Below are 27,637 nucleotides of genomic sequence, written 5' to 3'. Positions count from 1 at the left end.
AGCCAAGTGTCTGAGTCACCAAGCCCTGAATTCAGAAACGCACATGTTCCCTGGGACCCCTGAGAATTGGGCTGTGGCCAGGCCAAGGCCAAGGCCAAGTTCCTCTGGGGAAGCCCCAGCCTAGGTCAGCAGTGGCCTCCCAGGGTCAGCCATCCCCAGGGGCCTCATTACAGGACCAGGGTGGTAAGAAGTCCACAGCTGCCCCACACAGCAGCAGTCGAGGGGAGGCAGGTGGGCTGGGGGCCCTGGGGGAGTGGGGCCAAGACCTGCTGTGCCTGTGAGAGAGGAGGCTTGGAGGACGGGGGTGGGGCTGCATGAGGGAGGTCCTGGCCCAGACTAGACCTGTGGGCAGAGCAGGGTGGGTGCCAGCAGCCTCAGCACAGACACATTCCGTCCCACCCACCACCAGAGCTCCCCTCTGCAGCCTGTCCCAGGTCAGGGAACAGCTTGGCCTGATCCTGCTGATGCCTCAGGGCAGGACAAGGCGGGGAGGCTCCAGGGAGGCCACCCATGCTGGGCACACAGTGGACCCTCGCACGGTGTCTTCCGCCATCACACCCAGACCCAGGGCTGGCCAGGAGCCTTCGGGGCAACAGCTCTGAGGATGGATGTAGGCGTACGAGGGCAGGGACCCGGGCTTTGGGAATCAGAGGTGAGGCCTGGGACCTCCCTGGGAGCTGGTGGTCTCTGCGGGTGCCCATCCCCAGCCCACATTTCCACCCTCCGAAGGTTGAGACCAGGGAACGGTGAGCGCCAGTGGAACGCATGCTCCTCAACCTTTGCTGGGCCGAGTCCCAGGAGGGCCCCCTACCTCCCCAGCCCAACCTCCCTCTGCCCGGCCTCTCCCCTTAGCCCCCCTGCTGAGGAGGGAGAGGAGCACCCTTCCTGCACTTGGAGAAAAGAGGTTGCTTGTCCTGGGGTGCGGGCCAGCAGGGGACCTCATTACTAGGGGGTCCCAGCCCAGACCCTCACCCACCCCCTTCCCTACCCCCTTCCTCCCCCCTTGCCAGGCCTGCTGCAGCCCAGGAGTCCTGCCCCCTGCAGCCCCGTGGGGAGCCCTGGGACCCCTGTGGGTGGGCCTCACCCTGCTGGGGACACTCCAGCCACAGCAAGGGCCCCCAGAGGGGCCTGAACGTGCCTTTCCACAAGATCTGTCTCCAGCCTCAGGAAGCAGCGGGTGAGTGGCCTCCAGGATGGGGAAGGAGGAAGGAGGGTGCAGCTGGGCCAATGGGCCTGACTGCCACAGTGCGCATGGCCCCCACGGCCCTGGAGAACCCTGCCAGGTGGGAAGAGCTCACGCCCTCTGTGCAAGTGGAGAAACTGAGGCTCCAGAAGGCTGCCCACCCCCTGGCCAGGGTCACCCATCCCTGTCAGATCCAGGCTCCTGCCAGAGTCACAGGTACCAGCCCAGCCTGGGACCCTTGCCTGGGGAGGGGGTCCTGGCCCTGCCCACCGCCAGTCCCTGCAGTTCTGGGGGAGTGGTGCGTCCTGGGGCTGGCAGTCAACACCTTCAGGCCGGAGCGCAGGTCCCAATTCAGGATGTTGGTGGCAGCCATGGTCACGTCCAGCCTGCTCAGCTGAAGCTCGGTGCCAACAGCCCCTGCCAGGTGATGGGACTGCCCGGGGAGGGGAGATGGAGGGCTTGGGGTGGAGACCCCTCATACAGACAGGCAGGTGGGCAGACCCCGTGGGCGGTCCCCGTGGGCAGAAGGAGGCAGCGCCTGCCTTGAGGGAGCTCACCCACACCCTCAGCACAGCTGTAGGGCTCCTGCTCCTCTCCCGGGGCCTGCAGTTTGGAGGAGGAGCCTGTCCTGAGACCCAGGGGCAGGGGAAGATCAGGGCAGGGTGCAGGGCCAAGGGACACGGTGACTGTGGCTGGGATGCCCCAATTCCACACATGCAGTGAGAATTCCCACGGGCAGGGACATGGTCAGGGGTGGGGACAGGCAGGCTGCCAGGAAGAGCAGCCTCAGGAAGAGTGGGGAGCAGGACCCTCCAGGAGGCCAGGAAGCCTCCCCCCCCCAGCTCACCCAACCTGCCCCTCCCCAAAGCCTTCGCCCCAGCCTCTCCCCACCACAACCTCCCCTCCCACAGGGACCCACTCTGCGAATGCTGGGCCAGGACCCCTGTCCCTGAGAAGCAGCCAGATCAGAACCCCCTTAGAGGTCAGGAGGCTGAGTCTTCCCTGCCTGACACCCCAAGAAAGGCCCAGAACTGCCCCCAAGTTAAGGACACTCCACATCTGTAATCCCAGCACTTAGGGAGGCCGAGGCAGGAGGATCAACTGGGGTCAAGAGTTCGAGACCAGCCTGGGCAACAGAGTGAGACCCTGTCTCTACAAAAGTAAAATAGAAAAATGAGCTGGGTGTGGCGGTGCATGCCTGTAGTCCCAGCTACTTGGGAGGCTGAGGAGGAAGGATTGCTTGGGCCCAGGAGGCTGCATTGAGCTGTGATCGTGCCATTGCACTCCAGCCTGGGTGACAGAGCAAGACCCTGACCCTAAAAACATAAATAAATTAAAAAGGACACTCCAGGGAAGGTCTTGGTGTGGCTCCAGAGGGGGCACGGTCAGCAGCCTGTCCCCAGCAGTAGGGTCCTGACCCTCACCTGCTCCCTGCAGAGGTGGGGCTGGAAAATGACAAGATGGAGGCTACGCCGAGACCAGGCGCCAGGAGAAGGGACCCAGGCCAAGCTGCTTGGTGAGGCCCTGAGCACGGTGGGAAGGGGCCACCCAGGACCCCCTGAGGGCTGGGCTGGGGAGGGAGGGTTCTCCCCAGGGCTCACCCCCCTTCTTGGCACAGGGTAGGGGAAGGAGCTGGATTTCTACCTGAGGGAGAAATTTATCAAATTTGACCAGATCCTGGGCATCAGCCTTGACCACATTCCCTTCCTGCCCCAGACTGGGCTTGGAACCTGGGCTGCTCCTGGCGGCCCTGCCCACCCACAGTCACCCCGTGCTCAAGGACAGTTGGATCCGGCTCCTCCTGGCACAGACTGTTTATTTCTGATGGGGTGGTAGGGGCAGGTGTGGTTGAGCCTCCCACGGGAAGGGGGCACCAGCAAGGCTGGGACTGGCGGTGAGGGTGGGGTCGCCAAGGGCCGGGCCAGGCTCCACTGTCCTCAGGACAGAGTGTGGCAGGCCCAGGCAGAGAATCGCGGACGGGCTGCAGTGAGAGAATGGAGACGAAGAGACCTGCGGGGGAGAGAGGGGCAGAGCGGGTGCCAGGGCCGGGAGGAAGGAGGGCCTCATGGATCCCAGCGGCTGCCTCCCTCCCAGCTGGGTGCTCTCCTGGCCTGTCCCACACTCTCAGGTGAACAGAGCCAGATTCATCCTCAAACACAGGCCACCCTCCATGGTGCCCAGCAGAAACTGCCCTAGGCTGGGGGGCTGGGACCATGGGGTGACCAGAGGCCATGGAGGCCTGTGACTGAGGGGCCCTGCCAAGCTCCACAGCACCTGGCACCCCCTGCCCCTGCTAGGAGCACTTCCCTCACCGCTCGCTCTTCTCAGAGCTGTGGCTCTGTCCTCCTGGGTTGCCTCGAAGGAACCCCACAGTGAGAGGCAGGAGCCCCCATCTCACGGGTATGGGCCCAGGCTCCCTGTGGCCACCCCACGTTCCCCAGATGGGAGCTAGGAGACCCTGAAGATCCAGGCCCAGCCCTGACCGGGGGTAGGCACGGAGGTGGGGAGCAGCCTCTGGAACCGGGTCTCCACCTGTGCCCTGCAGGAGCCAGCCCCTTGTGCTGAATGGTCCTTCTGGCTTCTGGCCTCTGTGGGGAGCGGTGCCCAGCCTGGTGCTACAATGACCCAGGGGTCCTTAGGCAAGGCCCTCCCAGGCTTGGCCCCTGCCCAGACCCCGCTGGCCTGGGGAGCTCCCGCCCAGCCCCTAAATGGGCAAGGTGGGGACACTTTAGCTCTGACCTTCCATGACCTAGCTGGGCGCTCCTGAAGTCAGACGGGGCCTCAGAGGTCCACAGCACCGCTCACAGCACCGGGATCCTGGAGCCGAGCGTCTCGAGGCTGGGGGTGTGGGTGTGGTGTCGGGGGTTAGGCCACCCCCTCCTCACGGCCCTGCTGCCTTTGGGATGCAGCAGCCTCTGCCAAGCCTGCTGGAGCCCCACATTGGACAGATCGCTGCAGCACCCCCAAATTGCCCTTTGTCCCCCAGAGACAGCCAACCCAGCCCTGGCTCCAAAGTAGCAAAATTGGCTGCAGCTTGGCCATAACTGTCTTTGGACCTCATGGCCAGCAACGCACATACGAGTCTCAAGTCCCAGGGACACACCTGCTCCCCTGTCCTCTGGCTTGTCCCCGGCTCCCCTGTCCTCTGCCCCATCCCCGGCTGCTGGGGAAGCCTGACCTCCAGGGTGGTGCTGGGAGAGGCGGCCAGAGGCAGCCAGAAAGGGTGAGTGAAGAGGTGGCCGTTCCCAATGTCAGTAAACACCCTAACAGCCAAGAACACAGAGGCGGGCTGGGTGAAGAGTGGTCCCCATGCTTTGAGCAGCTCAGAGATGCCCTGAGGAGGGGCGGTCCCACGTGGCCCGTCCACTCAGGCCCCCTTCAGTCACAGAGCAGCTCCCTTGACACAGGGAGGCCTGGGGGAGAATTTCTTGCCCCTAGAGGAGCTCTGAGCTGGGCTGCCCTCACTGCACCCAGCCCTTGTCTCCCCGGCTACAATGCACCAGGCTGGGCACCGCTCCCCACAGAGACCAGAAGCCAGAAGGACCATTCAGCACAAAGGGCTGGCTCCTGCAGGGCACAAGTGGAGACCCGATTCCAGAGGCTGCTCCCCACCTCCATGCCTACCCCCGGTCAGGGCTGGGCCTGGATCTTCTGCCCGACTTGTTCAGAACACTCCACACAGAGTCTCAGTGACCCTGGGCACTGCCCTCCCCTACAGAAGATCCTTAGTGGGGCAGCTCTGGCAGGAGTGAGCCTCTGGGGCCGGGAGGCTTGGGTACCTCTGAGAGGTGGAGTGTAGAGGCTGCCCTTCCCCAATCCCAGGCTGGGGGAGCTGATCCCCGGCCACAGGTGGGTGGGGCTCACGAGGTTCCCATGAGTTTATTCGAGGCTGGTGGACACCCAGTCGAGCTCAGGTCCCACCAGTCACTGGGTCAGCCTCGGCCCTCGAGGGCAAACCATTGGTGGGGACGCTGGATAGGGGCACCACTGCCCCCAGAGGATGCTGACCAGGGCCCCAGGGCAGACATAGCTTCCCTCCAGGAGAAGGTTGGGGTCAGTTCTGGGAGCCCAGGCCCAGGCCACCAGTCTTGTCTCTGACCTGCCCGGGCCGCAGGCAGGGGGATGGCCTTCGTGACTCTTAGGGTGGAGGCCAAGTCCCTGCATTCTGTGACTCAAAGCAACTGGTTCCCAGAGCAGCGGGGTGGGGCGGCCAGCCTCCTTCCTGCCCAGCCCTCCCCCAGGCTCCACCAAGGTCCTGCCTGGCAGCCAAGCTCAGAGCAAAGGGAAGGACACAGAGAGTGTGCAGCAGGGGGGTCCTTGTCCCTGCCCAAGCTGCAAGAAGCTCCGTGAAGGCCCCTTCTGCCCCTGTCCACCTCGCACAATCCTAGTGGGAGGAGGAGGGAGAAACCCGGCGTGTGTTCACCAGGAGCTGGCAACTGCCCTGCCCTTCCTGGATGTGGTGAGAGACGAATCTCCGGCCCTCGGGTGAGCCCAGGTGCGCCCATGAATCAGGGCTCGTGGGCGGCTTCCACTCACTGGTCCTCACTCAACCGTGTCTGGGGAGTGTCCCTGACCTCCCGCTGGCCATCTTGACCACAGGGACTGAGGAGTCGGTTCCTGAACCGAAGCATGAGTTTGTCAGCTCTTCCAGCTCCCCAGGTGCCAATGACCACATGGTCTCAGTAACAACTGGTCAGGGAGAAGGGACATGGGACCTGCCGGGCCTTCTGCTGCCCACTAGAAAATGAGGAAGAGGAGGGGCTTGGTCCCTGTTCTAGGCACCGGGTTTGAGGGTTGGACACCTGAGATCCCTGGGAACCCCTTTGGCTATGGGAAGACCTTGCCCCATTAGGCTTCAGAGTCCCTCCCTGGCAGGTGACCCAGGCCTGCCCTGACGGAAGCCATTCAGACCCAGAGCCACGTGTCCCGGGTCTCCCTGCCCTGGGCCACCTGCCACCACGCCCCAGGGCTTGCTTACCACTGGGAGGCGCTCTCGTCCTGGACTGGCCTGGTCCGGGTTGGGACCTCCAGCCAGGCCAGTGGGTGAGCCACCAGCCCCACCAGGGTGGAATGACAGTCTGGACTCAGCTGGCAGCGGGCAGGAGGCCAGTCTTGTGACGATGTCACAGCCACAACTCTCTTCCTGCCCCTCCCTTGTCCTGATGGGAGCCCCCAGCTCTGTAGCTGAGTCAGGCCTGGGGGCCATGCAGGGTCCTGGGTTTAGGCACCCCACCCCTATCTGTTCCAACAGACCCTCCCTCTCAACCTAGGGCACAGATGGCATCTGAGCCAGCAGCACACCACTGCTCCGGGCAGGGGCTGATGGGAGGCCTGGGTGGAGGAGTGGGTTCTCAGGGCTACCTTGGCCCCCCTGCACTTTTGCCCTCTTTCCCCCGCCTCTCCGGTGCCTCCCGGCTCCCTGGGACTCACTCCCTCACCTTGGCCTCTCCCTGGGATGCTGCCCGGCCACCCCCACCAGCCCTGACACCAGTGCTGCCCACTAGCCGCTGCTGCTACATAGGCATGCGCCTCCCCCAGTCTGGGCTCCTTGACCCCCAGGCATTGGGAAGGGGGAACAAGGAAGCAGTCCATGCCAGCCCACTCCCAGGGCTCATGAGCCCCCAGCAAGGGATGGGCCACAGAATCCAGGAAGAAGACAGGCTCCAGCCCCTAGTGGTCGCCAGCGGCCCCCTAGAAGCTCACCACCCCACCTCATCCCACTCACTCCTGCTCTCACGTACATTTCCCAGCTCCCCACCCCGGCCCACCTTCAGACCAGCGGCAGCGCTCACCCACCACGCCTGCCAGGGAAGCTCAGTCCCAACAGAATCCAGACAGGGCCCACCGCATGTGCCTGCCTGTGACGGCCTGTGACAGGGCCCCAGCCAGGGTCAACGAGTTGGAGGGGCCCAAGGAGCTGGGTGCAGCACTGGGGTAACAGGACAGCCCCATGGGGTGCTCCCGAGTCTGGACCAGACTCGGAGTGGGGAGGACCAGACTCGGTGGGGGTCAGACTCGGGGTGGGGAGATTGCTGGGAGAAGGTGGGGCCTCTGGCAAGTGGATAGGGCCTGTGCGCAAGCCCAAAGGTGCCCCAGGCTGAAATGGGTGCCCAGGGGTCACTATCAGAGCCCCAACAGCCGGCCATGGGGGAAGTCGTGCCCAGCACACCTGGCCCTCAGGACCCTGCAGGGCAGATCAAGTTTCTCTACCTTGGCCTGAGCTTCTCATCAACGCTTCACTTGCTGGGCTTCTCAGGGTGGAAGTGGGGCTTTGTGTCCCCTTCTGGGGTGGCAGGGCTCGGAAAGGGAATGATGGTAGGGGCTGCGAGATGTGGGTCCTGGCCCCCAGTGGGAAGAGACCAGAGGCCTCGGAGGCGGGCATGGCTGAGAAACACAGCCTCTGCCCTATCAGGGCCGTTGGGTTGGTGCGCCCTGCCAGCAGGAGGAGGGTGGGCAAGGTCCCTGCCAGCTCTCTCTGGGACCAGTGGGCAGGGGCCTCTGCCTCACCCCACACTGCCTCAGCCGGGGCAGCAGGCCCAGGCCTCTTGCATAAGCGCCCTGTGGGGGATGAAGCTGCAGCTGTGCCCGGCCACCCCATCCCCCAGCATCACGAGTCTTCAGTGGGCTGTCCTCGGGCCCTGGGTGGAGGCCAAGCCTGGCCCATAAATAGGGGTCTCCTCAGTGCCCTCCGCTCCTCCTGCACACCTTCCGCACACCTCCCTCGCTCTCCCACACCACTGGCACCAGGCCCCGGACACCTGCTCTGCGGCAGGAGAATGGCTACTCATCACACGCTGTGGATGGGACTGGTCCTGCTCGGGCTGCTGGGCGGCCTACAGGCAGCACCCGAGGCCCAGGTCTCCGTGCAGCCCGACTTCCAGCCGGACAAGGTGAGGGGCTTCCCTGAGCCATCCCCAAGGGGAAGGGCAGGGGAAGGGCACTTTCCGGCTGGGTCTTCTCCCCGGGAGGAGCGAGCGACGTCCCGCAGTGCCAGGCAGTGCCGGCCAAGGACTGAACGGGCGTGCAGGAAGGAGGCTGGGTAGCTGCCCCAGGAGACTGACCGCGAGAGGCCCTCCCTGGGCACCACGTCCCGTCTCCCCTGATGGGTCACGCAGACACCGGGCCACACACGCTCCCACGCCATCCAAACACGGCCACTCCTACGGGCACGCGACCCCCAGAGGACACACGAGCGCACGTTCCACACCTGGGTGCCAGGACACGGGCGGGTGGGGCACGGGGATGGCGCCAAAAACGCCGTGCGCGGTGGGGGGTCGGGGGGACGCGCACCGCACAGCCAGCCAGCGACGCGCGCTCTCGCCCGGGAGCTGCGCGGGGACGCGCCAGAGCTCGGGTTCACCGGCCGCGCGCCCCTCCTCGGCGTCGAGGAGACTCCCAGCGGTCCGCGGAGCGGAGCGGAAGACCCGCCCCGACCCCCGTCAGGAATGCGACGTCCTCAGCCGCCCGCTGTATGGGCCGGGCGCTCCGCCAGGGGCACAGAATCGGGACTGGGGGCGGAGGGGCCCGAGCTGGCTGGTGGGCGGTGTGTGAGGGTGAGGGACGGTCCTCGGGAGGGGCGTGGCCAGACGGCGTGCTCGGTGCCAGGGGCGTGGCCAGCTTCTGGGGCGGAGGCGTGAGGGGCGGGGCCACCTCATGGGGCGGTACAAGGGGCGTGAGGGGCGTGGTCAGCTCCCGGGGCGGGGACGTGAAGGGCGGGGCCAGCCTCTGAGGCGGGGTCGTGAGGGGCGCGAGGGGCGAGGTCAGCCCCTGGGGCGGGGACGTGAGAGGCGGGGTCAGCTCCTGGGGCGGGGCCAGTTCCTGGGGCGGGGCGTGATTGAGCGTGGGGGCGGGGCGGGGTTGGAGACTGGAGCGGGAGGGGCAGAGGCGCCTCCACGGGTCGGCACCAGTGGGTCAGGAGGGTCCTGGCCGACGCGGTTGGGGGTCGCTCGCCGCAGTTCCTGGGGCGCTGGTTCAGCGCGGGCCTCGCCTCCAACTCGAGCTGGCTCCAGGAGAAGAAGGCGGCGCTGTCCATGTGCAAGTCGGTGGTGGCCCCTGCCGCGGATGGTGGCTTCAACCTGACCTCCACCTTCCTCAGGTGGGACAGCGGGCAGGTGGGCTGCTGGGACGGAGAGGTCCAGGAGCACCCTCGGGCCTAACCCCTGACCCCGAGGTCACCCACCTACAGGAAAAACCAGTGTGAGACCCGAACCATGCTGCTGCAGCCCGCAGGGTCCCTCGGCTCCTACAGCTACCGGAGTCCCCGTGAGTGGGGCCTCCACCAGCTCCTGAGCCCAGCCTGGGGGCGACACATGCGGGCGACTCTGGGCCAGCCCCCTGCCGCGGAGATCCATGGGGTGGGGGGTGATGGCTGCCCCACCAGCGTCAGAGGCCAAGGCCAGGCATGGGCATGACTGCCCATACACAAGTGTTGGGGACAGAGAGACCGTTCCTCCAGGGGTTTGGATCCTCTCTGGAGCCCACCAGTGTCTTGCCAGGCCCCTCCCCTGCCCTCTGGAGCTTTCCCCACATAAGCAGCCCCCCAAGGCCCCTCCACATGCCTCCTCCCAGTTCTCCTCCCCAGGACCCAGGGGCTTCCTCACTCCCACCTGGGGAATGGCTCCCACAGGGAAAGCTCTTCACTTCCGGTTCTGGCAGCGGGTTCTGCGGCTGCACCAGGCATCCTGGTTTTCTGAGCCTGGCTGCCCCAGATTCTGGTTTAGGGACAGAGTTCACAGGCTGTGCAGGTGGGAGCAGGGCACTGACTGGAGAGCAGCCTGGTGGGGGAGCATCCCGGGCTAGCTGAGGGCCTGAGTGCCCCCACAGCCCACAAGTGCACCCCTTCCCTGAAGCAGAGGTGAGGCTTGTGGGGCTGAGTCCCCAACAGGGTCGTTTCTTGGGTTCCCAGACTGGGGCAGCACCTACTCTGTGTCAGTGGTGGAGACCGACTATGACCACTATGCCCTGCTGTACAGCCAGGGCAGCAAGGGCCCCGGCGAGGACTTCCGCATGGCCACCCTCTACAGTACGTGCCCGCCGCTGCCTGCACACAGGCATGACCAGAGGGGGCTCCCCAAGACCCAGGGCAGGGCACACACCATCCCGCCGCTGAGGCCAGCTCCGTCTCCACCCTGTCCCAGGCCGAACCCAGACCCCCAGGGCTGAGTTAAAGGAGAAATTTACCGCCTTCTGCAAGGCCCAGGGCTTCACAGAGGATACCATTGTCTTCCTGCCCCAAACCGGTAAGGGGTCCTAATCTGATGTGTAGAGGATTAGGGTCAGATTAGAGGCAGGCAGGCAGTCTCCTGACAGGGAGAGGCAGAGGGGAGGAGGTGGCCCCGCCCTGCTCGAGGCCTGGGCCAGGGACAGAGGGGGTGAGTGTTTGAGTCAGAACCTCCCTCCTGCAGCCCCTTCATGAGGAGCCCCCTCCATGGGGGACATGGAGACCAGGCGCCCACTCTGTGCCAGGCCCCAGCAGCTCCCAGGATGTGGGGCTCCAGCCTGGTGGGGAGCATAGGGTAGAGGGTGCCTATGGGGGATACAGGAGGACCAACCATACTGCGCTCAGGCGCAGCCTTCTGGGGCGGACAGCCTGCTCTCGGCAGAGGTGAAGAAAGACCCTTTCTTTGTTTTGAGGGGCCAGGGGAGAGGTGGGAGGTGATAGGGGGGTCTGTGCAGTTTGGGGGCTCAGTCAAGATGAGCTCTGTATTAGGAGAGGGACAGGAAGCCCAGTGGGAAAATTGGCCTAAGTCTGGGATTCTGACGACAGCCCCGGCTTTTTTCTTGGCAGATAAGTGCATGACGGAACAATAGGTGAGCCACTCCATTCATTCATTCATTCATTCATTCATTCATTCAACACACATCCACCCAACCCACTCTGCGATGGATCAGGGCCCCAGGACAGCCTGGTGCTGCAGACCCATCCTTCCTGATGGCTGCCGTCATCCAGGGCTGGGCAGGAGACACAGGGGCTGCCCACATTGACGAGTGCACAGGTGTAAGGCTCAGAAGGAAAACCTGTCCCAGCGGCTGGAATAGGGCTGACCCCTGAAGGCTCATGATTGGGGGGTGCAGGTGTGAGGCCCCAGGCAGAAAAGGCCAAGGGGCTATACCACAGGGGCCATCTGGCAGTGAGGGCATCTGGCACCTGGGATAGGGGTAAACCAGGGTAGGGGAGATGGGATGGGAGGGAACAGGGGATGGAAGGGGAAGTCCGAGGACGCTGCATGGATGCCGTGGGAGAGCTCAGGGGAGCAGGCTCGGGGCGGATTCACCCACCACCCCCAGGAGGGAGGCCTAGGCTGGAGCTGGAGTCCGTGGATCCTGGGGCTGGGAAGGGTGGAGTCCGTGGATCCTGGGGCCAGGAGGGGTGGAGTCTGTAGACCCTGGGGCAGCGGGGATCCGAGCCCCAGCGGTGGATCTTGCTCTCTCAGCGAGGCTCAGCGGGGCTGGGGACAGAGAAAAGTCCCCCTATCCTGCACCTGCTCCATCTGACTGGAGTGGGGGTGGGCTGGGGAAGACTGCAGTCCTCCATCCTCGGCTTTCGGTTGCACCCCCCAGGACTCCCCAGAGCTGAAGCTGGGACCGCAGCCAGCCAGGTGACCCCTGCGATCTGGATGTCTCCGCTCTGTTCCTTCCCCGAGCCCCTGCCCTGGCTCCCCGCCAAAGCACCCCTGCCCCCTCGGGCTTCATCCTGGCTCTGCGGAATAAACTCCGGAAGCAAGTCTGTAGGTTGGCTCCTGGCTGTCTGCGCCGTCGTCACCAGTCCTGGGCCTGGCCCTGGCCACCTGGACCTCCTGCTCTATAAAACCTCAGCCTGAGGTCAACAGAGGAACAGACCCTCTAGTGTTTGCTCCCAGTGGCGTCTTGAGTCAGAACAGCTAGGAGGGGGTATCCCTCACTGTCTCCCACCCAGCCCAGTCGTGTGACCCTGCCCCACAGCCCCACACGTCCAGCCATACCCCCTCAGCTGCCACTGCCACCAGGCTGGTGCTGAGCTGGAGGGGGGTCAGTGACTCATCTAAATCCCTTAGGCAGGTACCCTGCACCCCCAACCCCACCCTGTCACCCCCTCAGCAGGAAAGGCCTGAGGCTTAAGGCCCCAGAGGAGCTTTGGACCTGTTGGGTGTCTTGAGGTGTGGGATTAACACACTGAGATTGGGCAGAGATAAGGGTTTCAGGGGACAAAAAAGGAACATTTGTTGGAAACATGCCAGAGTGTCTCCACCCTCCATCAGGACAGACTGACAGAGTGGGCTGGGGACAGGACACCCCACATCCCTTCTGGTTCCCTGGGCACCCCCTGCCCTTTGACCTGGGCCACCAGATCACAGCCTTGTCCACTCGCCAGAGCCCTGGCACCACGGGCACACCATGCCCCACCGGTGCCCTGCCCAACCCTGCTCCCTCCCAGATTCCCACCCAGGCAGCCTTTCTCAGGTACACAATGTGCAAGACTCACTGTGACCTGCCCACCAGGCCCCCCTGAGCAGGCCCTGCAGAGGCATCAACCTTTCTGAGGGTCAGAGGTGAGGGTGAGCTTCTGGGTGGCCTTCCTGGAGAAGGGAGCTTAGGGCTGTGCCTGAGCTCAAGGTAGTGGGGATCCAACATCCCAGAGGGGCTGCAGAAGGCCAGAGAGGCAGGATGGGGTGAGCTGCAGGCCCCCTAGCCCAGAGGCCCATCAGAACTACCCTCAGCTGCCAGGCATCCGGCCCCACCCCGGAGGAAAGGCAAGGCATGGCTGGGGTTGGGTGGAGGGAGCCAGGCCAGAGTGCTGCAGCGTGCAACTCGATCAGAAGCCTGTCACAGTGGGTGCAGTCCCAGGCCAGCTGCCCCCGGGCACCTTGGGGGCATAAAGCCTACAGAGGAGCCACCTCAGCTCTATCCTGCTCTTGTGTCCCAAGGAGATGCCATGCCACCTTGCTGCACGATGCTTTGGGCTCTGCTGATCAATTCCCTCCTTGCCCTGCTCTGGGTGTCCCCAGGCCAGGCCCAGGTCCCCATCCAGGCCAACTTTGATGCTAGCCAGGTGCGCCCAGCCCTGTTTCCTCCTCGTCTCCAATGAGTCCTCCCAGCTTTGGCACTGCACCCCAGGTCCCTGTCCACACTCTCTTTGATCCAGGCTCAGCAGGGCTGGGGGCATGGGAAACCACCCACCACACCTGTTCCATCTGACTGGCGTAGGCGTTGGCTGGGGAAGACTGCAGGCCTCCATCCTAGCTTTTCGGTTGCATCCCCCATCACTCCCCAGGGCCCAAAATTGGGACAAGTTACAGCTGCCTGCCCCTCCCTGTCCCCCACCCACCCCACATAGACCTGTGACCTTGCCACAGCCCCACCCATCCAGCCGTACCCCCTGGGTGCCAGCTGCAGACAGGCCGGTGCTGGGCTGGTGGAGGCCAGTTGCTCATCTGCTGAGGCCCCCCTCCCTCAGTTCTGCATCAGGGTGGAGGTGTGTACAGCAGCCCCTGTCCTGGCCAGGAAGCAGCTGTGTCAGGACAGAACGTGGTGGGCTCAGGCCCAGGGCACAGGGGCGGCCTTCTAGCCTTCCCTGCACTTGCCCTGCAGTTCCAGGGCACCTGGTACATGGTCGGGGTGGTGTCAGATGACCAGGACTTCCTGGACTCCAAGGACACCATGAAGATGCCTGTGGTCTTAGTGACCCCCTTGGAGAACAGTGACCTGGCCCTCAAGTTTGGATATCCCATGTAAGTGACCCCACAAGCCCATCAGACTCAGCCTCAGATGAGGCCAGATGAAAGTCCAGAGGGACCATGGTGTCCCCAGCACATGGAGGTCAGACCATGGGTCCTCAAGGGCTCCGTGCTGCAGAGCTCCAGATGGCAGCCACACGGTGTCCAGAGGGACCCAGGCCCTGGAGGAAGCACCGCCTGAGGCCCAGTGTTGAGAAAAGTGTCTGCATGTCTGTGTGTGTGTGTGTATTACTGTATGTGGCTGTGTCTCTGGGTGTGTCTATTTCTGCATGTGTGTGTGTGTCTGTGTGTGTGTCTTCTGTGTAGCTGTGTACCTCTGTATGTGTGTCTCTGTGTGTGTATCGCTGTATGCGTCTGTGTGTCTGCGTATCTGTTTCTGAGTGTCTGTGTCTATCTCTGCGTGTGTCTTTTATGTGAGTGTGTGTGTGTATATATGTGTGTGTCAGTGTGTCTGTGTCTGTGTGTGCATGTGTGTATGTGTGTGTCTGTCAGTGTATCTGTGTCTGTGTCTGTCTGTGTGTGTGCATGTGTGTATGTGTGCGTCTTCTGTGTGTGTGTGTCTGGAAGGGGGACCTGGAGACCCTGCATTCCAGACTGTGTGCCCATGAGCAGGTACTTAATCCCCCACCCCCAGCAGGAGTGTCCCCACCTCTAAAGTCATCCTAAAGTCCCATGTTCTCTAACGATTGTGAGGGTGAACAAGGGACCCTGGACTCAGAGACAGCAAGGTAGGCTCTGGGCCTGGGCGCTGGGCAGGGGTGGCCACTCAGGGGACTGGGGCTCCTCCTCCCCAGGTCCGATGGCAGGTGCCAGAAAATGAACATGACTTTCACCAAGGGTGCTGTAGGGGGCAGTTCAGCAACCTAGGTAAGGTGGGGTGGCAGGCAGGGCTGTGGGGTGGGGGTCCTGGGGGCTGTGCGGGCTGCTGGGTTGGCACCTGGGGCCAGGGCATGAAGGGTGCCACGCTGGGGGGATGTGCCCTGGGCCTGGGGTCACCGGCTCTCCCTTCTCCAGCCGTGGCCCTGACTGACATCCGAGTGGCCTTCTCCAACTACCAGCACTTTGCCTTGCTGTACTTGGAGACGCAGAAAGGGGGCCTGCAGAACCAGTGACTGCAGCTCTACAGTGGGCGGGCTGTGGTGTCTACAGACACCCCCCAGCTTCGGGTCTGGAACGTCCCCCTGTGCCTGCACCAGTGCCTTCTGCACCAGGAAGGCGGAACCGCTGGCTCCTGGTGTCTGTGGCCGCAGTCCCGGCCCCTCCCTGCCCCTCTCACCCCTCCCTGCCCCTCTCACCCTCTCTTCGCCCCTCCAACCCCTTCCCTTTCGCTCAGCCGCCCTCCTCACCTTCAGCTCGAGCCCCGGAGCTGTTTCCCGAAGGCGCCCAGAAGATGCACCTACTGGCGCCCCAAGTGGCCCCAAGCCAGGACGTCCTGCTGCCCAGTTGGGTGAGCGGTGCCCGCAGGCCTGCTGGGAGGGCCAGGCCCCAGGTCACACCCCTGCTGGGAGAGCCAGGCCCTAGTCACTCCACTGATCTCAGATTCGGGACAGAAGTGCCAGGGGCAGACCCAGCCTGTCCGGCTCGGGGGAGGGTGAGACGTTGCCCAGGGCAGTGTTCCCAGGAGGAGATCGCGTTGGGGCAGGTCGGGGGCCTGGGTCCCAAGGAAGGGGGCACCAGGGGGGCGCCTCAGGCCTACTCTCTCTGCAGACCAGTGTGCGGGCCCGCTCTCCTGGGTGGGTAGACCACGGCCGCGTGGAGCCGCGGACCATGGGCCCTCCTAGGGCCGTGGGCTGCACCGTGGGGCCTTCTACCTTCGGGACAGCTGGGGGCTAGAGCGGGGGTGATGGGGCATCCGGGCGGATCCAAGCTGCAGCAGCCTGAGGAACCGCGGGTCCAGCCCCTGAGTGCCTGCAGGGGTCAGCTGCTCCGTGCGCCCAGCCCTCCCCAAACAGCCCCTTTCTCCACACCCTGGCCCCAAGCGCAATAAACGCCCTGAGTGCCTGTGGCGCTGTGCGTTTCTTGGAGGGAGGGAGGGGTGGCGGGGGCGGCCGGGTACATGGGCGCCCTGGGAAAGGGGCCGGGTCACCCCCTGTTGCCTGTCTGGGCAGGCGTTGGCCGAGGAGGGACCGAGCCTCGGCTCCACGTCAGGGAGGTTCCTCAGGGCGGGCCCCAGTCCCAGCTCTGGGACTTTTCTACCTCTGCAGGGACCCAGACCCCCAGACTGGGGGCGCCGGGAGGGCGGGACACGGACACCACGCAGCGCGCGCCCCAGGCTCCAGCGGACACCGCCCTGGGAGGTAGCCTTCAGGGTCGTCCCAAGTGGCCGCCCCAGTCAGTGTCAGGATCCCCAGGCGCCCCTCCGGGTCCCCCAGTTCTCCAGTCCCTGACTCCGGGCTCCAGGCCCCTCCCCAGAGGCCTGGCTGTTCCGGAGACCAACGAAGCACCCCCAGCCCTGACCCAGGGCCTGCCCACGGAGAGTGGAGGGCGAGGAGGACAGGAGGCGCTGCATAAAACTCTGCCCTGCCTTGCGTCTATGTAGGACACTGTTGTCTTTTACAGACAAGTCTAGAAGAATTTGAAGGAAAATAGCCTACTCGCTGTAATGTACCTAGTTCAGCAAAATAATAATAAAAATAGTAATAATACTGGTTGCAAATTTGTCAACATTTTGATAGTTGTTTAATCTGGGTGATGGGTCTACGGGGCGCAGTATGCTGTGATTTCTGCTTCTCAGTTGGTCAGAATTTTTTTTTTTTTTTTTTTTTTTTTTTTTTTTGAGATGGAGTCTTGCTCTGTCTCCCAAGCTGGAGTGCAGTGGTGCGATCTCGGCTCACTGCAACCTCCACATCCCAGGTTCAAGTGATTCTCCTGTCTCAGCCTCCCAAGTAGCTGGGATTACAGGTGACCACCACCATGCCCAGCTATAATTTTTGTATTCTTAGTAGAGACGGGGTTTTGCCATGTTGGCCAGGCTGGTCTCAAACTCCTGACCTCAAGTGATCCACTCACCTTGGCCTCCCAAAGTGCTGGGATTACAGGCGTGAGCCACCAGGCCCAGCTCAGAAAATTTTTTATTAAAAAACACCACTTGGGCTGGGCGCAGCGGCTCATGCCTGTAATCCCAGCACTTTGGGAAACCGAGGCAGGAAGATCATGAAGTCAGGAGATCAAGACCATCCTGACTAACACGATGAAACCCCGTCTCTGCTAAAAATACAAAAAACTAGCCGGGCGCGGTGGCGAGCGCCTGTAGTCCCAGCTACTCGGGTGGCTGAGGCAGGAGAATGGTGTGAACCCGGGAGGTAGAGCTTGCAGTGAGCTGAGGTCACACCACTGCACTCCAGCCTGGGGACAGAGCGAGACTCCGTCTCAAAAACAAAAACAAACACAAACAAACAAACAAACAAACAAAAAACAGAAAACACCATTCGGCCGAGCACAGTGGCTCTGCATCCCCCCTGCATCCCCAGGAAGATTCCGAGCCGGGCAATGCAGGTTGCTCTCCACAGCCTCAGGGATGCCCTTTCCTTCCTTCCACAGTGGGGCAGCCTCTGGGGGTGGCTGTGGGTCCAGTTGTGGTCAGCCCCCAATGCCTTGCAGTTCAGCCCTGGATGCATCGAGTCCCTCGCCTCCCATGCTCAGCCCATTCTCCACCCAGAAGCCCAGGGGATGGATTCACAAGATGGGTCAGATCAGGCCCCGCTGCTCGACACCCCACAGTGGGTCCCATCGCACTGAGTAAAGGCCTAAGTCTTGATGGTGGCCAGCGAGGTCTTCTCTTTTAGGCTTTCCTCTGACCCACCATCCACACCTCTCCCTCCACCCTGCTGCCAGCACCTTACGTGTCTCAGGGCCTTTGCCCAGGTCACCCCTGCCCAGACTGCCCTTCTCCCGGAGCCACTCAGCCCACTCACTTCCGTCTCTGAAGTCTTGCTCAAATACCTCCCTTGGTTCTTGACCTCTGCTACCCCAAACCTTGACTGGCCCCCACTCCCTTAGTCGTTCTCTGTACCTTTTGCTCCTCTTTTCGGCCCAGCTTCCAGGTGCTCTATGCCTTGGGTGCTAGGTCAGCTCTTTCCCTCCGCTGTTCTGCTTCCGTCACCAACTCCAAGTGTGTGTGTGCGGACTTCGTAGTCCCTCCCCTTCTGTTTGCAAAGCTCCACTAACCTTGTATCTCATACACTGTATTAATGTATCCTGCGTTACAGAAAATTGCTCCCACGGCCGGGTGCAGTGGCTCACGCCTGTAATCCCAGCACTTTGGGAGACCAAGGCGGGCGGATCACCTCAGGTCGGGAGTTCGAGACCAGCCTGCCCAATATGGAGAAACCACGTCTCTACTACAAAATACAAAAATTAGCCAGGTGTGGTGGTGGGCATCTGTAGTCCCAGATACTCAGGAGGCTGAGGCAGGAGAATCGTTTGAACCCGGGAGACAGAGGTTGTGGTGAGCTGAGATAGCACCACTGCACTCTAGCCTGGGCAACAAGAGCAAAACTCCATCTCAAAAAAAAAAAAAAAAAAAGTATTGCAGAGAAGGACGTGGAAGCCAATGCAAAAGCTGCCAGTAGCTGAAGCTGGCCCGATGTGAGCCACAAAACAGGACATGACACTAGGGTGTGAGCCAAAGCATAAAATAAACACCTGAGGTCCACACAGACCCGGCCTGAGGCTAGTGAAATGAAGGTTTTGCAGTGTTCTTGTCATGTTTTGTAACTAATCTTTGTTTCTGGTCTTGTGTTAGTTCCTACGGCTGCCACAAATTATCACAAACTTGTAGCTTGAAGCCAGAGTCCAAAATCAGTTTACTAGGGTCAAGGTATCAACCGGGCTGTGCTCCCTCTGAGGGCTCAAGGGGAGAATCCCTCCTTGCCTCTTCTAGCTTCTTTGTCTTCTCTTTTGTTGTTGTTGTGGTTGTTGTTGAGACAGAGGCTTGCTCTGATGTCCAGGCCAGAGTACTATGGCACAATCAGCTCACTGAAGCCTTGAACTCCTGGGCTCAAGCAGTCCTCCTGCCTCAGCCTCCTAAGTAGCTGGGACTACAGGCATGCATTACTATGCCTGGCTAATGTTTTCTTTTTAGAGATGGGTCTTGCTGTCTTGCTCAGGCTGGCCTTGAACTCCTGGCCTTAAGCAATCCTCTCACTCCAACCTCCCAAAGCACTGGGATTACAGGCATGAGCCACCGGGCCTGGCCTCTTCTGGCTTCTGATAGCAGCCTGTAATCCTTGGCTTGTGGCTGCATTGCTCCAGTTCCTCCCTCCATGCCACACACTGCCTTCTTTTCTGTCTCAAGGCTTCCTCTGCCTCAATTTTATAAGGCCCTTGAGATGGCACTGAAGGCCTCCCTGGGTAATCCAGGATAATCGCCCCATCTCAAGGGCACATCTGCAAAGACCCCTTTCTTTTCTTTCCTTTTTTTTGGGGGGGGAGGGGGACAGGATCTCACTCCGTTGCCCAGGCTGGAATGCAGTGCCCAGCCTTTTCCATAAATAATAGTATTCACAGGCCCCAAGGATTAGGGCCTGATACCTGAGGCCTACTACAGCCAGCATCTCAGAGTTTACACGACAAAGTAGAGGCCCCCCAATCTTCTCCGAATCTGCCCCACCCCAGTCATCTTGGGGATGAATCTCCCCGTTCCTCTCTTCCCAAATGCCGGGGCCATCCTTGATCGTTCTTTGCCTCTTCCTCTCTCCACCTCCACTCCGAGCTCATGGTCCACCCCTCTCCCCCACCTCTGCAGCCTCCCGTCCTCTCTCCTCACAGCACAGAATACGGACTTCACACACATAAGTCAGTCGTGCCACTTCCCATCCACCCCTGCTTAAACCTCCAACAGCCGCCACTCCCCCTTCATTCATTCATTCACAATGTTTATTCAGTGTCTGTACATGCCAGGCATTATGTAAGTGCTGAAAAGACAGATACACTGGCAGTAAAACAGACAGAAATCCCTGTCCTCATGGACCTCCTGGGGTGATGGACAATAGGCAGGATAAATAAGTGTACTGGTCACTTACTGCAGAGTGACAGGTTACCCCAAATGCAGCAGCTTAACCCAGCAGGAGTGCATTATCTCCCAGTGTCAGCAGGGCAGGACTCTGGGCTTCTGGCACAAAGTTTCAGGAGGCTGTGGTCAAGCTGCCAGCCGATGATGTGGTCTCATAGTAAGGCTCAGCTGGGGCGTCAGCTTCCCAGCTCCCTTGCTGGCCATCGGCATCCACTTAGGGCTGCCTCTTGTCGCACCCAGCAATTCAAGAGCAATTTTGTCCTATTCTGGTTGCCAGAAGCAAGTTGTTAATTAAGTCCAGCCCAAGGTGAGGGGAGTACAGAAAGGTCTAAACCCAGGAGGGTATAACAGGGGGCTAACTGCCAGAATAAAGCAAGCCAAAGTGTACTTTCTACAATGAGAAGGGTGAAAAATAAGAAAACGGCAGGAGAGCGGGACGTGAGAGCTGGGCAGCGTGCTGAAATGTCAGAACAACACCAGGGAAGGGCGCGCTGAAGTGACTTTTGAGTAAAGACCCGAAGGAAGCATGTGAATCTGGGGAAAGGGTGTGCCAGGCAGAAACAGCAGCATGTGCAGAGACCCAGGGTGCAGGAGCCAGGACTGGGAGTGAACTGGGAGGCAGGAGGAGGTGAGGCAGGCTTGCTGTGGGAGCACTCCCATACAGAAGCATAGCCTACAACGCCACTGACCCTCCCCACAGCACCATGCTGCCAACCTGGCCTTCTTGCCAAGCCTTGAACAGAACTGTTGTTTATGTGGCCAGGCCTCTGCGTGGGATCTCCCTGTCCCTGGTGGGAGCCATCCTCTTCCTCCTGTCCTCATAGCACCCGCTGCAGTTTCTCCTGGCGCTTGGCCCTGCCTCAGAGTGTGGTGTCTCTCCTATTGGATCCTACAAGCTCCAGGGAGTCAGAGACCTTGTCTGTTGATTGATGTCCAGGCCTAGGACAACAGGCACGTAGGAGGAGCTGGAGTAATACCATGGGCAGGACAGAGAGCACACAAGTCTTCTTCCCTGGGGATCGCTCTGTACTGTGACTTCTTTTTTCATTTGTTTTAGACAGAGTCTCACTCTGTCACCCAGGCTGGAGTGCAGTGGCGCTATCTCGGCTCACTGCAACCTCCACTTCCCTGGTTCAAGCAATTCCTCTGCCTCACAGGCGTGCACCACCACACCCGGCTAATTTTTATGAGTTTTTAGTAGAGAGCGGGTTTCACCATGTTGGCCAGACTGGTCTCGAACTCCTGAACTCTGGCAATCTGCTCGCCTTGGCCTCCCAAAGTGCTGGGATTACAGGCGTCAGTCACCTTGCCGGGCCAACCATAACTTCTCACAATGAGGGTTAGGAAGCTTCCCGTTGGTGTGTGAAGACGATGGGAGGGCGGGGCTCCAGGATGTGCCCGCAGCGCCACGGAGGGAACCCGGACACGGGTGGACGTGGAGCCAGGGCGGGGGCGGGAGGGGGCGAGGTTCGAGTGGGGCTGCTCGCGGGCGCGAGGGCCAGAGCCCAGGATCCCGCCGCGAAGCCCACGCCCGGCGAGGTCAGCGCTAGGGGCAGGGCCTCTGGATCCCTGACCGAGGACGCCCTGCTCCGGCCCACCCCGCGCACTAAACCCGGCCTCTAGTCGCCTGAAGCCTGCGTGGGTACCGGGTCCTCCGGGCCCGGCCTGTGCCTTTAGCTCCGCCCCTAACCCAACCCCCTAACCCCGCCTCCACCTAAAGACCCCGCCCCCAGTCAGACTCCGCCCCGCGCAAGCTCCCTAAGCCCGCGACTGGCCTGCACCCGGCTCCGGAAGCCGTTCTTCCGCGCAGGAGCCCTGGGCCCGCAGAGCACCGCCCCTCCCGGCGCCCTAGCCCCGCCCCGCCGGGTTCCCGCTCACCGGGCGCCATGGATCCGCTGTCGCCGCCGCTCTGCACGCTGCCGCCGGGCCCCGAGCCGCCCCGCTTCGTGTGCTACTGCGAAGGGGAAGGAAGCGGGGAGGGGGACGGTGGCGGCTTCAACCTCTAGTGAGTGGGGGGTCCGCGGGGAGATAGGGGTGCGGGGAGTGCGCGGGCGGCCCCGCCTGACAGGCCCTCTCCACCAGCGTGACCGACGCCGCGGAGCTTTGGAGCACCTGCTTCACGCCGGACAGCCTGGCGGCCCTCGTGGGTAACTGGGCGGGTCTGGGAGCCGCCACACCCCTCCCTGCAGTCCAGATCGTGTTTGGGGTGACCGACATCTGGGATTCCCCAGAAGGCTCTCACACCCTCTGCCCGCCCTGTAGCTGTAGTCCTCACATTGGCTAGGGGTCCCAAGTGGCTCTGGGGTCGGGCAGGTTTCGGGTGCTCCCAGTGGATCTCGGGTTCCAGGCAGCTGGTGACAAGCACCTGTGCTCTCTAGAAAGCCCGTTTTGGTCTGAGTGCGGCTGAGGACATCACCCCCCGGTTCAGGTGAGACCCAAGCAGGGAGGAAGGTGGGTGGGGAGGAGGAGGGTCTGTCACAGCTCTCAGCACCTCTCCTCTTCCAGGGTAGCCTGTGAGCAGCAAGCTGTGGCTCTCACCCTGCAGGAGGACAGAGCATCCCTGACCCTTTCAGGGGGCCCCTCGGCACTGGCCTTTGACCTCTCCAAGGTACCAGGCCCAGAGGCAGCCTCCAGACTGCAGGCGCTGACACTGGGCCTGGCAAAACGCGTGTGGAGCCTGGAGCGGCGACTGGCAGGTAGGATTGGGGGTGGGCACCTCATACCTTCACTGGGGTCCCCTGCTCTTGCCCCCACTCCTGGCACTCAGTGGGGTTCCCATGGGCTTTCCTCCCCAGCTGCAGAAGAGACAGCTGCCAGCCCCAGGAAGAGTCCCCGGCCTGCAGGGCCTCAGCTCTTCTTACCAGGTAAGGCATGTACACCTGTGACTCAAGTAGGGATGTGCGCTTTAATCTGGAACTCAGTTTCCCCTGAATAAGCCTCATGCCCCAGAGAGAATGCCTGCCTATTCAGAGAAGGTTGTGGCTGGGATGCTGCCAGGTTCAGGAGCCTCCCCATCCTGTTTTCCCACAGACCCAGATCCCCAGAGAGGTGGCCCTGGACCTGGGGTCAGGAGGCGGTGTCCAGGAGAGTCGCTCATCAACCCTGGGTTCAAGAGGTACCCGCCCACCGGCCCCTTCCTGCACCCAGGGTCCAACCCTGGACCCCACCCCTTTCTCCACACCACAGTGCCATAGTAACACCCCTCTTCCTTCTCAGTAAGAAACCAGCTGGTGGCGTGGACTTTGATGAGACCTGAAGGTGCGGCACAAGTGTGGCCCCACGGGGAGTCTGCCTGTGAGGGGACAGGCAGTCTTCGAGGCCCTCATCAGAGACCCCCCCCACACCACCACCTCCACCTGCCTGTCCTGGGCCAGGACTAAGGCGTCTCCTCGAGTTCCTTCCCTGTCAAATAAACCGCTCCCTCTGTTGGAGGCTCTGGTGGGGTTCTGACTCCTGGCACTGGCCTGGGAAGGGATCAGGGAATGCCCCTGGGCCTGCACTCTGGGTGTGGGGCCACAGGATGTGAACAGATGCTGCAGCATCTCAGTTTCCTGGAGACTTCCTTGCTGGGCCGGAGGGAGGTGAGCACTCTCAGACCATCCAGCTATTCCAGCCCTGCCAGCCCAGGAGCTGAGAGGGGCCCAGCCAGGCAGGGCCAGGGCTCCCCAAGGCTTAGAACTTTGTTCCCACCCTCCCAGGCCGCACCCAGGCAGGGCACGGAGCCCCGTATAGGAGGATGCGCACAGGAGAAGGCCTGTGCAGACCCTGAGATGCTGTGGAAGTGCCCTGCGGGGAGGGGAGTGCCTGCCCCCGGACAGGATTGAGGAATGTACCAGCCCCTATCCACCTGGGGCACCCCGCCCCACCCCGGCCTGACTGGTTTGGGAGCCCAATCCGGTCCTGGAGATCCCTGAGGCCACCAGTTGCAAGAGACCTGGAGTCTGCGCTTTCTTAACATGGAGGATGGGACCTGCCCGACACCCGGCTTTCCTGCCCCTGTGGTTCTGGGCTCTCAGGCTGAGCGTCCCACCCTGGGGTTTGGGGATGGGAAGTGATCACGAGACTCCTCAGATGTCAGGACACCCTCACTGCCGACAAAGATGCCTTTATTGGGCGACAGACGCGGGGTGGGGCGCTAGCGGGGGTGCACGGCGGGCCGGTAGGCCGCCAGGATCTCGGCGCTGTGCGGACAAGTGTATTTGAACTCCTTCTCCTGCAGCGCGCTGTCCAGGTAGCGGCGGACGCCACGCAGCCCCGCTGGGATGGGCGCCTGGCGGAAGTGCGCGCACACCGTCTGCGGGCAGGATCGCGGGGCGCAGTGAGGACCTGCCGTCCCCCAGCGCGCCGGGCTTGCCCGCCCGCCCTCCCTCCGCGCTCACGTCGACGATGTGCAGCTTGGGCAGTAGGCTACAGTCGGCCAGCGTGAGCCGGTCGCCGTCCAGGAAGCGGCGGCGGGACTCGCGCAGCTGCGGCTCCAGCGCCAGCTCGTGCTCCAGGGGCGCGCGCAGGTAGCTGTCCAGCCTGGCGAGGGCGCGCAGCAGCTGCTGGTACAGGGCTAGGGGCGGGCGGCGAGGTGAGGACCTGGCCCAGGACGCCCTCCCGCCTGGGCATCCAACCCCCTGACGCCGCTTCACCTTCGTCCTGCGCGGGCACTGGGTTCTTGATGAACGCGGAGAACTTGTGGAAAACGTCGTTGCCAGCGGTGTTGGACTCCCTGTAACGAGGCGCCAGGCTGGGGAAGCTGCGGGATGAGGGGGTGAGAGACTCCATCAGAATGGGGGCAGCCCCGTCCCGGCCCCACAGTACCCCACAGCGCCTTCCTGGGCTCTGTCCTGTGCGCGTCCTCCCTGGGCGCCCCCTCTTCCCCTCCCACCCTGCTCAGGCTCTCACTCTGGCGGCCCCAGCGTCTCCTCCAGAAAGTCCTCGATCTGCAGCGTGTCTGTCTTGGCATCGCTGTCATAAAGCAGGATGGGCAGCTGCGAGCCGGGGGCGAAGTCCTTCAGCACGTCCGGGGACCTGTGGGCAGCAGCAGGGTGGGAGGAGGCCGGCCCACCAGTGTGTGAGGCCAGGCAGGGGTCCCCAGGGTGGCGCCTCACCTGCGCGTGTCCACTGTGGTAAGGGTGAAGGGTACACCCTTGAGGAGCAGGACCATGAAGAGCCGCTGGCAGGAGGGGCAGTGACCCACACTCTCCCCATCCTCACTCGCCTGGGTGGGTGGAGTGGCGGGCGGTGGTTGGGGGGAGGTCAGGGCTGGGAGCAGACCCAGGCATCCTGCCACCAGGCTGGGCGGGACCCGCCTCCCACTGCCAGCGGGACTGGAGGGACGCCAGAGCTCCAGCTTGGTCGACGCGACTTCCAAGTGCCCAGTAAGGGCCCTTGACTTGGTCCCCAGGACATGGGGAGGGACGCAGAGTTGCTGGGAGCCTTGAAGCCTGAAGCGGGCTTGGCCGCTGGAATCTTATCAGAGCCTGGACAGGCCAGGCCCCTGGGCTCAGTCCCCAAAAGCTGGTTGCAGGGGTGGGGTAGGCCCCACAAGCTGTTTTCTGAGTGATTCACACACGAGACTGGGCGCTGTGGCCAGCAGCACACCAGCCCCCACACGCCAGTCCCCGACCTGAGAGCTGATGGGGCTGCCTGGCCCAGCACCCCCAATCCTAGAACACTGACCTTAAGCTCCACCACTGGCAGCCGGGTTGGTACCTCCCCACCAAGGGGCTCTCCTCCGGAAGACTGGGCTGGGCCCAGGAGCCAAGGCTGGGAGCAGGACCAGGGCCACTGGACCCCTCTCTGGGTGACTTTCTGGGTCCCACTTTACTCAGCCTCTGTAGGGCTGCCCGAGTCCCCTTAGCCACCCACAGGAAGGGGCTCAGACATTACTGGGGAGGCCCACCCCACAACCTGCCCCAGAAAGCAAAGCCAGAAGAGCACCCCCTCCCAGACACCCTCCCTGCAGCTCAGTCTGCCCTGCACCTTGACAAACAGCTGGAGCTTGGTCTCCGCCATGGTGGGAGCTGCGCGGTCAGGCCCGGGTGGGGACCTGGGTCGCTCTTTAAGTCTCCCTGTGCGCCCCGCCCTCCCTGGCCAAGGGGCCCGCCCCGTGGAGCCACCTAGGCGGGCAGATGAAGCTGCCCAGCGCACAGAGCTGGCTGCCTGAGCAACACCAGCCTGGCCCTGGGGTATCTGAGCCTGAGGGTGTAACCTCAGGGTGGGGGAATGGTGTGGGGGGGCTGCCTTGGACTTGAGTCTGGTGCACACAGAGATCCACCCACCCAGTGCGGAGTGTGCTGGCAGCCAGCGTGGTGGGTGGAGACCGGGGGCGGGGCACAGGGAGAACCTACAGGCCAGAAGGGTGCAGGGAGTGTCACCTGGGGAGGGGGTGGCTCTGGGTCGGGACCACCTCCACCGTGAACCTAGCTCAGAACCTGACCTATGGCTCTGCCTTCCGCAAATACCCCTTGTCAGGGCTCCCAGCCCAGAAAACCAGTGGGTGTGGGTGAGCAGGAGAAATGGTGCCCAGCCTAGCTTCAGTTCCCCATCTGCAGCACCGGAGCATTGCAAGGGTGGTAGGCCCACCTGGGGGAGCCGCCCCTTCCCAGCTACCAAACAGTCAGGCAGGGCCCTCCCCGCTCAGGGCGGGGCTCAAATTCCAGACCTGCCCGCAACAGGGCGGGGAGGCCAGCCTGGCTTTGGTGTTTGGCCGGCAGTGCAGGTCTCCACCCCACCTCCCATCCCTCCCACTGGCTCTCAGTGCAGGTTTCTTACCCCCACCCCTTAACCTTTAAAAAGAAGCAGCAGGAGGGGGGTAGAAGTCACAGCCTGCGTGGCTGGGAGAAAGCGGCCAGGGGATGGTGCTGGTCCACAGGTGTGAGCCTGCTCTGAGCTTCCTGGTGTGATTGGAACCCACAGTTCAGTCTGGCCCTTTGGGGTCGCCAACTGCGCCTCCATCCCACCTGGGCCCTGATGCTTTGGGGGGCAGCCCCAGGGAGGTACACCGAGGGGAGACTCCACCCAGAGACCTGGGGTGCCCACAAGATTGGCCTGGCCACACCTCCCCCAGGCGGTGTGGTGTCTCACCAGCCCGGACGGGGCAGCTGAGGTGGCACTGCTCGCCTGCTCACCTTCTCCCCAGGGCCTTGGTATAGGCCCCACGCCCGCCCCCGGCGGACCGCACTCCAGTGCTGCCCCAGCCAGCCCAGCCTGACACTTCTCTGGATACCACGCCAGTCAGGGCTCCTGGACACACGGAGCCTTGGAAATACCACGTGGCTCCCCTATCCTTTGGTGTCCTGAGCCTCAGTTTCCCTCCATCCCGCCTCCACCTCGATTCCAAGACCTAATATTTTGGCTTTCTCGATACTGTGGTTATAGCTCCGTTCGCTGGTTTCCCACATCCCTGGCAGGCACATGGCCAACCACAGAGGAGCCCCAGGCCCCCAGCCCAGCTCTGCTGCCCGGGCGTCCCGTGTCTTCAACACTGACAGACGCACCCTCACAAACCCACAGGAGAAACGACGGCGCGGACAGAGGCTGTGAACCGGTGGCTCGGAAGGAAAAAGAAAACGCCAAGATACAGGAAGACCGTTCACCTCACGCCCGTCTCAAGAAACAAACCGGCCGGGCGCGGTGGCTCAAGCCTGTAATCCCAGCACTTTGGGAGGCCGAGACGGGCGGATCACGAGGTCAGGAGATCGAGACCATCCTGGCTAACACGGTGAAACCCCGTCTCTA

At 62.6% G+C, this 27,637-nt stretch overlaps 5 protein-coding genes across 7 annotated transcripts; 4 read left to right on the top strand and 1 right to left on the bottom strand.

Annotated features, from left to right (window-relative positions):
* Positions 1-385: 385 nt before the first annotated feature.
* PRR31 (proline rich 31) lies at positions 386-2,806 on the top strand. Its single transcript, XM_025360469.1, is given in 7 exon segments — positions 386-616; positions 1,011-1,110; positions 1,112-1,177; positions 1,522-1,526; positions 2,095-2,173; positions 2,623-2,699; positions 2,802-2,806. Coding segments are annotated over 7 exon segments (438 nt in total). The 5' UTR covers positions 386-510.
* Positions 2,807-7,796: 4,990 nt separating this feature from the next.
* PTGDS (prostaglandin D2 synthase) lies at positions 7,797-11,913 on the top strand. Of its 2 annotated transcripts, XM_025359302.1 has the most exons (7): positions 7,804-8,073; positions 9,139-9,278; positions 9,369-9,445; positions 10,089-10,205; positions 10,321-10,422; positions 10,971-10,993; positions 11,744-11,913. In XM_025359302.1, the coding sequence occupies exons 1-6, from the start codon at positions 7,960-7,962 to the stop codon at positions 10,991-10,993; spliced, it is 573 nt and encodes a 190-aa protein (XP_025215087.1). In that variant the 5' UTR covers positions 7,804-7,959; the 3' UTR covers positions 11,744-11,913. The 2 variants fall into 2 exon arrangements, 1 of the variants encoding a protein (XP_025215087.1); XR_003115921.1 differs by having other exon boundaries at positions 7,797-8,073; positions 10,089-10,422.
* Positions 11,914-13,768: 1,855 nt separating this feature from the next.
* Positions 13,769-15,788, top strand: LCNL1 (lipocalin like 1). Its single transcript, XM_025360452.1, is given in 3 exon segments — positions 13,769-13,890; positions 14,691-14,752; positions 14,899-15,788. Coding segments are annotated over 3 exon segments (633 nt in total). The 3' UTR covers positions 15,348-15,788.
* Positions 15,789-21,767: 5,979 nt separating this feature from the next.
* PAXX (PAXX, non-homologous end joining factor) lies at positions 21,768-23,352 on the top strand. 2 transcript variants are annotated; one of them, XM_025359733.1, is made up of 7 exons: positions 21,768-21,914; positions 21,992-22,052; positions 22,288-22,337; positions 22,415-22,605; positions 22,705-22,773; positions 22,940-23,024; positions 23,130-23,352. In XM_025359733.1, the coding sequence occupies exons 1-7, from the start codon at positions 21,796-21,798 to the stop codon at positions 23,287-23,289; spliced, it is 735 nt and encodes a 244-aa protein (XP_025215518.1). In that variant the 5' UTR covers positions 21,768-21,795; the 3' UTR covers positions 23,290-23,352. The 2 variants fall into 2 exon arrangements, with proteins under 2 accessions (XP_025215518.1, XP_025215519.1); XM_025359734.1 differs by having other exon boundaries at positions 23,126-23,352.
* Positions 23,353-24,000: 648 nt separating this feature from the next.
* CLIC3 (chloride intracellular channel 3) lies at positions 24,001-25,934 on the bottom strand. The gene is made up of 6 exons (XM_025360180.1): positions 25,880-25,934; positions 25,006-25,115; positions 24,800-24,925; positions 24,544-24,650; positions 24,289-24,464; positions 24,001-24,203 (listed from the first exon to the last, which is right to left on the bottom strand). Exons 1-6 carry the CDS (start codon positions 25,910-25,912, stop codon positions 24,045-24,047), a joined length of 711 nt encoding a protein of 236 aa, XP_025215965.1. The 5' UTR covers positions 25,913-25,934; the 3' UTR covers positions 24,001-24,044.
* Positions 25,935-27,637: the final 1,703 nt, after the last annotated feature.

Source organism: Theropithecus gelada, chromosome 15 (genome assembly GCF_003255815.1).
Source record: "Theropithecus gelada isolate Dixy chromosome 15, Tgel_1.0, whole genome shotgun sequence".
Lineage (NCBI taxonomy): Eukaryota > Metazoa > Chordata > Mammalia > Primates > Cercopithecidae > Theropithecus > Theropithecus gelada.
The sequence above is the reverse complement of the archived record's forward strand: the minus strand, read 5'-3'. Positions and strand labels throughout refer to the sequence as shown.